Consider the following 12,346-nt stretch of genomic DNA (forward strand, 5'->3'; position numbering starts at 1 on the left):
GTGTGAACTCTGCTCCGACTCACATGTTTTTAATGACTCTGTGTGATGGACGGCTCTGTTTACCTTTCCTTATTTTTCTGCTCCTTGTAGATCACGTGGCGTTTGTGTGTATTATGTGTGTGTGGCGTGGTGCGTGTGTGTATTATGTGTGTGTGGCGTGGTGCGTGTGTGTATTACGTGTGTGTGTGGCGTGGTGCGTGTGTGTATTATGTGTGTGTGTGGCGTGGCACTTTTGCTTCCGTCAGCTCAAACCCGGAGGCTGTGAAACCACCTTTATAATGTCTCTCCATTATGATTAACCTGAGCCTCCTCCCAGTGTTTCCTCTGCTCTGGTTCTATTTTTAACACCAGGATCTCTGTGTTTACTGTTTTACTTTGTGCTGTTTTAGTTTTTTGTTCCTCTTTAGGGCGAGGTCCAGTGTAAAAAGGACCGTGTTGTAACGAGGATATTAAACTGTCCTAATGCTGAACGCTGTGGAGTGAAGGTTTAAACTGTTAAATCTGGACGGGCTTTAGTCGTTTTCCCACGGTTGTGTAAAAAGGTCAAATAGAGCGAGGGTTTAATTCAGTCATGCTGTAGAAATTGGCTTTGTGCACAGCTCTATTTTCACATGACGATGAGAATAAGTTGCATCTGGAAGTAAAGTTTGGTTCCTGTTCTGGTCTGGGTGTCGTTTTGGTCTAGTCCAGGTTTAGTCTGAGTTTTTAAGGCGGTTTGTCAAATATGACCAGAAACTGACCTAAAGATAAAGACTTTAGTTCATCTTTCATTTCGTACAATTTGTTGCTTTTCACACTTAAACTTGTTTGTTCTTGGACAGATCCTGGTTGAGTTCTGACCTAGAGTTTGGTCTTGTTTTTGTCGTGTTCAGCCTTTTGTCAATTCTCTTGGATGCAATTAAAATGTGTGAATTTTATTATTATTATTACACAAATCTCAACTCTAACTGTAATTCTTGTCTGAAAATTGACAATTCTGTATTTTTCCCAAAGCCTTAAACGCCGTTCACAGCTCGTCATCGTCCTTTTCCTCCTCGTCGTCATCGTCATCCTCCTCATCCTCGTCGTCATCGTCCTCATCCTCATCCTCGTCGTCATCGTCCTCATCCTCTTTCTCGTCCTCCTCCTCTTCCTCGTCCTCCTGCTCGTCCTTTTCCTCCTCCTCCTCCTCGTCCTCTTTCTCGTCCTCCTCCTCTTCCTCGTCCTCCTGCTCGTCCTTTTCCTCCTCCTCGTCCTCTTTCTCGTCCTCCTCCTCGTCCTCTTTCTCGTCCTCGTCCTCCTCCTCCTCCTCTCCTTCTCGCTCACATGTCTTGAGTTTCTTCTGCCTCTTCACTGTGTTAATGTCATTTTCTGTGGCTGTGGGTCACTGTGTCACCGTGAAACTCCGGCACAAACCGCGGTGATTTTCTCTGATGAAACGTCACAGCGGCTCTTCTCAAACAGACGGTTCTTTATGATGAAGCTCCTGAGGTTTGAGTCGCACATAATCAGGTTTAAGTGTCAGAGAAACATGGACCACGCGGTTTGAGACGGGACCGTTCGACTTCAGAGCAAAGAAATAAGCAGGCGACGTATAACTGGAGAAAATAGAGACCAAAGTCATTTATGTCACTGACACAAAAACAAGAGCAGATTTAAAACTAAAAACATCAAAACAGCAGAATGAAACAGTTTGTCTGTTTCAGCCTTCTGCAGCTCAAATCTTATCATATGGAAATATAAACAACTATTTAAGTGGTGCAAAGAAAAAATGCACATGACGACGCATCTGACGACAAACGATAACCCCCAGAAATCTTGATCTATTTGTTTTGAAAAGTCTTACAGGCCTAGAAATGCAACTACTTCACTTTATAATTAAGATTTGATATTCCATTAACCCTTTAAGGATGGAGCACATTATGGACTTTTTCTCTTTTCTTTTTTTAGCCATAAAAATGTTAAAGTATCAGTTTGTACTTTTGCCTTTTTTCACAGGACTACCTCTATTTTACATCCTTATTTTTCGGCTCCTGCGCTCTGATTGGTCGTCTTCGAGGGCGACATAAGCACATTACCGTGACGACAGTGACATATTTAAAGAGCCTCATGTCTCTGCTTTGAGACACTGGTTGAATTTACATGAAGCACAAACAGGTGTGGAGTTACAGCGATGGAAAGTCCACAACCGCGAGTTTATCGGCGCAGATAGAATCCGACGCTATAGAGTTAAAACACCTTGTTAGTGACAAGTTAAATCCACCCATCAATCACTCAAAGCAGAGTCATCACTCAAGTGTGAGCTGATGTGACATTTAAGATAAACTCACTGCAGCTTTATCAGTCGATCTGGTTCCTACAAATTTTGTCCAGGAAACGAAAATTCTGATTTATTTTTCTGACATTTGAGTCAAGCCAAAGCAAATAAGACACAAATATCAATACGATTTATGGCAACAAAATTTGAAAAAGTCATTGTTTTGAATCTGTGCTTTATGAAAATGTCCTGTTTTTATAATATAGAAACATTAGACACATTCATGTTCATGCTCTTTACCACAGCTGTCAGACTTTATATTTCATCTTATGCCAGTAGTAAAATATGTACCAGTTAAATTCATAAATATTCCCTTGAGTTAAATTCATAAATATTCCCTTGAGTTAAATTCATAAATATTCCCTTGAGTTAAATTCATAAATATTCCTTGAGTTAAATTCATAAATATTCCTTGAGTTAAATTCATAAATATTCCTTGAGTTAAATTCATAAATATTCCTTGAGTTAAATTCATAAATATTCCTTGAGTTAAATTCATAAATATTCCTTGAGTTAAATTCATAAATATTCCTTGAGTTAAATTCATAAATATTCCCTTGAGTTAAATTCATAAATATTCCCTTGAGTTAAATTCATAAATATTCCCTTGAGTTAAATTCATAAATATTCCTTGAGTTAAATTCATAAATATTCCTTGAGTTAAATTCATAAATATTCCTTGAGTTAAATTCATAAATATTCCCTTGAGTTAAATTCATAAATATTCCCTTGAGTTAAATTCATAAATATTCCTTGAGTTAAATTCATAAATATTCCTTGAGTTAAATTCATAAATATTCCTTGAGTTAAATTCATAAATATTCCTTGAGTTAAATTCATAAATATTCCTTGAGTTAAATTCATAAATATTCCCTTGAGTTAAATTCATAAATATTCCTTGAACGCCTCTGTCCTCTGCTGAAAACTGCAGCGTTCCAGTTTTGTCTTGTTTTCCGTGTCAAACCTGCTCCAAACACATTTGTACAGTTATTTTACTACAGATAATGTTTATTTAATCCATCTCTTATCTGTGTTCAAAAATGTCTGAGCAGTTTCCTTATCAAACTGTCCCTCCTCCTCTTCCTCTTCCTCCTCCTCCTCTTCTTCAGGCAGCTGCTGTTGTGATTAGCCCAGATGTGCCGGAGCAGAGGACGTACAGTTCAGATGTTGTTTTGTTCTGATTTGGGCAGAGCGGCTGTGCACCAAATGAATGGAGCATTGTGAGAGTGACATAAGCCCCTCACCACGTGCTCAGTGTGGGGCAAACGCCACCAAGTTTGGCAGCAAAGAGAGCGATTGTGAGCTATTGTTGTGGGAAAAGAGATATAAAAAGTACAGCTCCATGTAGAAAACAGGTGGACGAAATGACTGCGTCCTGATTGGCTGTTGGACTGTAGACCATTGTGTCGTGCGTCCTGATTGGCTGTTGGACTGTAGACCATTGTGTCGTGCGTCCTGATTGGCTGTTGGACTGTAGACCATTGTGTCGTGCGTCCTGATTGGCTGTTGGACTGTAGACCATTGTGTCGTGCGTCCTGATTGGCTGTTGGACTGTAGACCATTGTGTCGTGCATCCTGATTGGCTGTTGGACTGTAGACCATTGTGTCGTGCGTCCTGATTGGCTGTTGGACTGTAGACCATTGTGTCGTGCGTCCTGATTGGCTGTTGGACTGTAGACCATTGTGTCGTGCGTCCTGATTGGCTGTTGGACTGTAGACCATTGTGTTGTGCGTCCTGATTGGCTGTTGGACTGTAGACCATTGTGTCGTGCGTCCTGATTGGCTGTTGGACTGTAGACCATTGTCCATCAGTCTCCTCCGTGCCGTGTCTCCTGTCCAGTACAGAATGTGTTCAGACAAATTTACATAAACGTTGGATCTCAGTGTGACTCTGAAGTGCTGTACGTTTGCAATTTGTTTTCTCCCCGACAAAACCCACAATGTCGATGAAACGTTCTGCACCGACAAAGACGCCTACGAAGGTTTGAACTTTGAGAGAGTTTAAACGAGAGAGAAATGTGAGAAAATGTTAACGCCTGTGTGAGAAAAGTGTATAAAGTGTGTGGTGAGGGGTTTTACAGACAAAAACAGAGAGATGATACTTCATGGATTTCACCTATTGTGTGTTATTTTTAGAATCTGATTTAATGCCATACTATGTCACTTTTCTGTAGGGTAAGTTGCCGCCTGCTTTTCTCTCTGTAGATGTGATTGCCTGAAATGTTCCATAGTTTGGTATTAAACTTCCTTATCTTACATTTATTCAAGTGTTTTGCTAAAATGCATTAAACGTGCATTCTCCCATAGAGCGGACTCTCTTCTCCACAGATCTGACCTATACCTTTGCCTGTTATCATGGGGAGAGTTTAAAGCTGCTCGGATTTCCACTTTTGGGTGAAGTTGTAGTTTAATGTCGTGCTGAATGCGTCAGTCGAGTCGATCTGTCATCGCCGACTGATTTATGGAACATGAAGTCAGAAAACACAGACAAATGAAATGGCTGCACACACACGTCAGATCAGGACTGGACTGGATTCCTCTTCCTCATGTTTCTGTTCTTTGTCTTTCAGCATCAGTGAGAGTTTCCTCACAGTTAAAGGGGCGGCGCTTTTTCTCCCCCGAGGCAACAGTCCCACCCCAAACTCCGCCCCTCGCCTCAGCCAGCGCCGAAACAAGCACACGGGTAAGAGCACACAAGTGAACACACAGGTGAACACACAGGTGAACACACAAGTGAACACACAGGTGAACACACAGGTGAACACACAAGTGAACACACAGGTGAACACACAGGTCAGAACACACACACGGGTAAGAACACACAAGTGAACACACAAGTGAACACACAGGTGAACACACAAGTGAACACACACAAGTGAACACACAAGTGAACACACAAGTGAACACACAAGTGAACACACAGGTGAACACACAAGTGAACACACACAAGTGAACACACAAGTGAACACACACAAGTGAACACACACAAGTGAACACACAAGTGAACACACAAGTGAACACACAGGTGAACACACAAGTGAACACACACAAGTGAACACACGGGTAAGAACACACAAGTGAACACACACAAGTGAACACACGGGTAAGAACACACAAGTGAACACACAAATGAACACACACACAGGTAAGAACACACAAGTGAACACACACAGGTGAACACACACAGGTGAACACACACACAGGTGAACACACACACAGGTGAACACACACACAGGTGAACACACACAGGTGAACACACACACAACATATGATATTTGTGTTTGATTAGTGATAGAAGTTTAATCTTGGTTCAGTCCAAAGGTTCAAATCTTTCATAAAGGGAAAGTTCATTTATAAAGGCACAATGTGAATATTTACATTTGATTTACAGAATAAGAGACATTAAAATACAACAAATCAAAACATAAATGATCATAAACTGAACATGAAGAGTCTGGATTTAAACATCGTCAAAGTCGAGGCCTGTCTCACATCTTCAGGAAGAATGTTCCTGGTTTAGTCCCGTTTTGGCTCCGGTTTAGCCCTGGTGTTGGCCCTGTTTTGACCCTGTTTTGACCCTGTTTTGACCCTGTTTTGACCCTGTTTTGACCCCATTTTGGCCATGACTCAGGACTTCGGGCTCGGCCTCGTGCTGATGTCAGACTGTGCAGCGACGGCTCATGTGGCTCTGTTTTTATTTCACGACATCAGTTCATCAAAGCTTCAGAATCGGCGTATTATTCTGAAAAAAGGCTCATCTTTGACCATCAGCTTTAAAAATGTAAATACAAATCCATTCTTGTTACTTCAGCAGTTCATATTTTCCATCATAGACTCTAGTTTAACGTTGGCGTTTGACCCACAGCTGGAGCGTCTCACGTTTCTCTCGTGTCGTGACTTTGAACTCCAGGAACAAGCCTCCTCAGATACCTCCAGATTAAACACACACTCCCTGATTTTACACAAACATCACTGAACAGAGCAGATAAGCTACAGAAACACCAGCTAAAACGATATTTACCAGGCCAACTGAGCACAAAACATTTTATTCAGACCAGAATGACTGTAAAACATGTTTGTTTTTAATTCATTTCTCATCCAAATGACACTGTTCTGATGAGTTTGAGCTGTTCCTCGTATAAACCCATGAGCCTGTGGTTTGGGCGGTGTGTACTGTACCACTTTAGATTTACACTGAGTCAAATGTTCTGTGAAGGAACAACATTAATCAACCTGTACACACTTTATTACATTTGAAAACCGGCTTTTCAAAGCTTAAGCTGCAGTAATTATCTGACCAAAATAAAGTAGAACTGACTGTATGATATTATATTATTATGTAAAAATGCTCTGTGCTTCTCACTAATAAGAATCATTTGTCTCTGTTCTTCTAAATAATAAAAGGCGTTTAATTGCACTAATTAAGTTGTGTAACAGCAGTGAACCTTAACTGTGTGAAAATACCACTGATGTTCTTTATAAATAAGAGTTTGGGAGTCACTGACCTAAATATACACGATGTACTTAACGTCTTGAACACACCGGGGCCTTTCTCAAATAAACAATAGCTGCGTCTCTGTGCGGCGGGTTTTAAATTGCTGGTCTAAACGAGGTAAAGTCTGATCAAATACATGCTCTTTGTGAATGGAGAAAGGTGATCTTGGGTTTGGTGTGAACAGGAGGTGAAACTCGCCTCAGGTCCAACGAAACTCGACCCAGGATCTGACACGAGGAGGTTTTGTTTAAAATAATCTGAAACTCAAAGATGATGTGCTTCTGTTTCAAACCAGGTGACCTCCAGAAACATCTCCAGACCATGTTCACTGTGCTGCGGCCCGAGGACACGATACGACTCGTGAGTAACACAAACGTGGATCATTTTCACCCGTTTCCATGGAGACGTTATTGTTTAAACCAGGTCGAGTCGGGTCACACCTGTAGAGGAATTAAATAAATGTAAAACGAGTTTAGAGCCTTTTACTGTGGAATATTTAAGACGTGACATGAACATTTTTATACTGGACATGGTCACCCCTCCACAGATCTGACCTGCTTGTTTCTATGGAGATGAATACGTTTAATGCTGTGGTACATTTTTGGTAAAGGATATGGAGAAAAACACACATTTTTAAAGATTTAGTATGAAATGTTTGTCTTTATTCACACTGATGAGAGCGTTTAGACTGATTTAAAACATAAACAAGTCCATATAAACATTCAGCGTTCAATCATTTTAGGCCTTTTTAATAGTTTTTTCCTTCTAAAAGTGAAATGGACGTCCCTGATGAGACTTCAGTTCTGTCTTGGACTCACCGTGTCCATCAGCAGTGCCGCTCTTATATAATCTGTCGTTCTCTAAAGGTTTAATTTCCTCCGTGTGCTCGTTGCAGGCGGTCCGTCTGGAGAGCGCCTTCCCTCAGGTCACACGGTACATGGTCGTCGTCTCCAACAACGGACGACAGGACACGGAGGAGAGCATCGTCCTGGGCATGGACTTTGTCTCGTCTGATAGGTCAGTGTCACAGGAGCTGGACACGGGGACAAAGGTCAAGAGGGAAGTGAATCTAGAGCAGATACTTTAAAATCAAACAGCAGGTACTTCAGTTATGTGAGTGTGAGTGGATTTTGTAAAAAGCATTTCCACAATTAAAATGTTGGTTTGTTGGATTTGATTTACACAGAAAAGAGAGAAAGTTCAAATGGTGTGATTATTTAAAAGGGACAATGCACATTAATAAACACCAGTAAAAAGTAGATTAGTTTTAGTATTAATATATCAAGACTCTAAGTATCTTTATTATCTCCATGGGGCAGGTTGTACTTCTACTACAGGACAGTGACCTGTGTGTGTGTGAGAGAGAGAGAGAGCATGTGGACAGTGGTGTGTGTGTGGACAGTGGTGTGTGTGTGAGCGCGTGGACAGGGGTGTGTGTGTGTGTGTGAGCGCATGGACAGAGCGTGACCTTGTTTTGTTTTATTGTCTGACTCTCTCACCTTCCTCTCTCCTTCCTTCCTCCTCCCTCTTCCTTTATCTCTCCATTTCCCTATCCCTCTCTCCCTCCCCCGTCTCTCCCTCTCTTCCTCCCTCCCCCCTCTCTCTCCCTCTCCCCTCTCTTCCTCCTCTTCTTCCTCTGTACAGTTGTTGTTCCGTGGGTCTTGTTCTTCCTCTGTGGAGCGACACCATGATCCATTTGGATGGAGATGGGTAAGATCTGTTTGTTTTTTTTTCTCATGTTTAGGTCAGTTCTTTTCTTTTTTTCAGATCTTTGTTGTTCACTTGAGTTAATTTGTGGAGAAGTACAAACTTAACATATTTCAAAAAGTAGTTTTGGCCATTTTGACTGAATATTTTAGTATTTTCTCAGCTTTCGTTGGTTTTATATTTGATCCACTTCCTGAGGACGTGACACTCAGACCTGTTTATTTTTATGATTAAGAAATGGAGTTCTGCCATTTCTTATTGTTTTCTCTTCTCTTGCAGTAGTTTCATTGTGTTTTCTCTTCTCTTCCAGTGTTTTCATCGTGTTTTCTTTCTCTTCCTCTCTTCCAGTGGGTTCAGCGTGTCTACGGTCAACAGGGTTCATGTTTTCAAGCCCGTGTCGGTCCAGGCCATGTGGTGAGTCTGTTCTTTGTGATACAGAGAAATGGAAAGTCCCTTTTATTTAAACTAAATATTTCATTGTATATGAAGCACTGACATAACAATGAGAAAACATCCACAGTTTATCCTGCCACAGGGGGGCGCTACAGATGAATGTGTTCTTTAACCATATGCAGGTTTTATTTAGGATGAATCTGAACTGTTAAAGATGCACTATGTAACTTCTCTGATTGGGAGGGTCTGCCACCTGCTTGTCTCCATGGAGATTTTATTATTTTACCTGAAATGCTCCACAGTACAGCTTTAAACTTGTATAAATTAATGAGAGGCGTCTTGCTGCACAAAAATACCTTGAAAAACCTGCATAGTTTTGAGTCAGGTCGCCTCTCCACTGATCTGACCTGTCACTGTCTGATGGTGCCACCTGCTTGTCTCTGTGAACATAGATGAGTGTAATGCCGCACTGTGGGACATTTCAGGGACAGTGTTATGTCAGAGTGCCTGTTTGCGCTCATTGGTGCTTCAGTGCAGTGATTATAAACTAAACTCTTGTTCTACTCGTGTATGTGACGCTCCTCTCGTGGTTTTTCTCATTTTTAACGTGATGCCCGTCGTGTCGTCCAGGTCCGCGCTGCAGTCGCTCCATAAAGCCTGTGACGTGGCCCGTTGCCATAACTACTACCCCGGGAGCCTGTTCCTCACCTGGGTCAGCTACTACCAGAGCCGCGTCTCGTCCAGCCAGATCTGCGTCAACGAGTGGAACGCCATGCAGGACGTGGAGTCTCACCGAGCCTCGTCCCCCGTCCTCTTCACTGACCTGTAAGTGACACGGCGCCCCCCGGTGGACAGATCTGACACGGGAGAGGTTTATTGACCCAGCACTAGAGACATCAGGTCTAGTGCAGTCCGACCTGGCTGTTTGTAGGGAGTATTATACCTCTGATGACACAGGCCAAGCTCCTCCAGCTACTTCAGTTTATTCTACAACAGATAAATGGAACACAGCATTAGAAAAAGTCTCACAATAATCGATTTTCCAGGTCTTCTGCCAAAATGCTAAATCTTTTTTTTACTTTGACATTAATAACGGCGTCTTTGGACATTTGTTTTCCATGGAACAACCTAAAAAAATATATTTTATTTGTACATTTTCACACCACACCTTTGGCTTTCACGATGCAGCGTTTAGCGTCGCATTTTCTCTGGATGAAAACCATAAAACCATCTAAAAGTGTATAAACATTGTGCTGTCAAACGCACACACAGCACCAGCTCTACACACTTTAAAAACTCTCCCTGCACATGTTTGTTGACATTATCTGAGACAGGTGAGAGTATTTATGAAAAACATCTCTGCATCGGCACAAGTGGAATATTAACACCTCCCTCGTACAAATACTGCAGATTCTGAGGAACACTGTTCTTAGAAGTACTGTATTTGTTCCTCTTTTCATAAATGGAGCGTCTGCTTTCACTTCAGCTCTGGGCTGTTTCCTCAGTTTCTCACGGGTCAAAATCTGCACTGCTCAAATACAGAAACAATTATTACAATATTTAAACAAACTGTAACTTTCTGCTGGAGGATCTGCCAACTCTGTCATTAATACGACTCAAAGGTTTTTATTCTGCACTTTTCTATTTTAATGTTAATTTTATGATTATTTGTGATTATTTATGTGATTTGAACGACTTTGTGTGAATTGTGCTGTACAAATATTTTGCATTTATTACATTACATATTATTGTTACTAGGAGGGAGTATACCTTTCCTCAAATGTTTGTCTCATTGGAGATGCATGAGTTTAAAGCCTCACTGTGTAACATTTCAGAGACGGGCGCCTCCACTAGAAAAGTTACATATTTTACCTTTTATAAAACTATGAAAATGGACTGCTATAGATGCATTTTCTGTTTTTGTCTTCATATTCGCAGCATGCATGCAGGTTTTGTTGTGATATTTGTAGGTTTTGTCTTCATATTTGTAGGTTTTGGCCTCATAGTTGCCGGTTTTGGCCTCATATTTGTAGGTTTTGTCTTCATAGTTGCAGGTTTTGGCCTCATAGTTGCCGGTTTTGGCCTCATAGTTGCAGGTTTTGGCCTCATATTTGTAGGTTTTGGCCTCATAGTTGTAGGTTTTGGCCTCATAGTTGCCGGTTTTGGCCTCATATTTGCAGGTTTTGGCCTCATATTTGCTGGTTTTGGCCTCATATTTGTAGGTTTTGTCTTCATATTTGCCGCATGCAGGTGGCTCCACTTCACAGGAGGTTTTCAGACTCTTAAAGGGAAGGTCACATGTCCCCAGGCCCTTAAGAACAAAGGCATATTCTGCAGCTTAGAAAGTTCTGCCTGAGTTAATATTGGACATAGTTGGACATAGATGGCTTTGTAGTTAGAGAAACATTAAGTTGTCAAGAAATCCCAAAAGATCCCTGTAGAAACTCCGGGGAATGACGCAGGACGGTGGATTTATGTCTTTGCTAACAGCAGGGAAATTCCCCCAGCGGCTGCAGGCCGGGGTCACGTGGGCCCGCTGCCTATTTGTAGTGTCTCTGGAGAAGGCCCCGGGGTCTGAAATAGCAGGGGCCTGAGCTGGTTTGATTTACGTTTGGAAAAAGGAAGACGGGGAGACAAATAAGGAGAGAGAAAGATTGATATGAAGAAGACGAGACAGGTGAAGGTGAAGACGACGGGTATGAGGCATGAACCTGCTCAGGTAGAACACGTCTGTGGAGTTTACAAAGAACCACATTAACATGGACAAAAGTTGTTCATAGTTTTATCAGGCAGTGTCGTTTTTAGACCTGGGATGATTTTGAAATTTTATGTGATTATCATGGCCAAAATAATTGCGATGAATCATTATTATATCACGATAATGATTAAAGTTATGAATAGTAACTTTAACAGTGAATATTCTGGAGGAGCAGGGCCGTCGAGTCAAATCTGGGGCATAACCCTCACATGGGCCCCCCGTGAGGCAAATTAATATGAAGAGGGTCTAATTCTGGGCCCCTCAGACCCTTTGTCCCCCTGTCCACTCCCCTGTGGAGACATAACAGCGATTATCATGATTATATAATGATAAATGATATTATTTAATCCCTAGTATTTTATTACATGGAACTGTTCCCACAAAAACACCTGAGTAATATGAGGAAGGGCATCCAGCTTATTGTGCAGTTTGGCAATAAAATGACAAACTCCAAACATAATCAGTCTCATTACTATGTGCAGATGCTGATTCCACACCATAAAACAAATCAAAAGTTTAAAAAAATCACAGTAAATATTTATTTCTGGCTATAATTTCCAAATTGTGTTTTAAATGAAGCTCTGAAAAAGCCATAGAAACTTAATTTAACTGTGGTGAATTTAGAGTTTTTGACCTTTTTGAGCTCATTACCTCTTAAATGTGATCTGTCCTTGTCCGTGAGGGTTTGTCTTTGTAA

At 41.3% G+C, this 12,346-nt stretch overlaps 1 protein-coding gene across 3 annotated transcripts in view; it reads left to right on the forward strand.

The window, feature by feature from the left end:
- The window catches only part of ssh2a (slingshot protein phosphatase 2a), a 53,430-nt gene that overhangs the window by 33,060 nt on the left and 8,024 nt on the right, over window positions 1-12,346 (forward strand). For all 3 annotated transcript variants that reach the window (XM_055226126.1, XM_055226125.1, XM_033977049.2), the window contains 6 exons: window positions 4,867-4,979; window positions 7,087-7,151; window positions 7,687-7,808; window positions 8,436-8,501; window positions 8,847-8,912; window positions 9,522-9,716. In XM_055226126.1, the coding sequence (XP_055082101.1) occupies window positions 4,867-4,979; window positions 7,087-7,151; window positions 7,687-7,808; window positions 8,436-8,501; window positions 8,847-8,912; window positions 9,522-9,716 (627 nt within the window). The remainder of the gene's footprint in view (window positions 1-4,866; window positions 4,980-7,086; window positions 7,152-7,686; window positions 7,809-8,435; window positions 8,502-8,846; window positions 8,913-9,521; window positions 9,717-12,346) is intronic.

Source organism: Periophthalmus magnuspinnatus, chromosome 13 (assembly GCF_009829125.3).
Source record: "Periophthalmus magnuspinnatus isolate fPerMag1 chromosome 13, fPerMag1.2.pri, whole genome shotgun sequence".
Classification (NCBI taxonomy): Eukaryota; Metazoa; Chordata; class Actinopteri; order Gobiiformes; family Gobiidae; genus Periophthalmus; species Periophthalmus magnuspinnatus.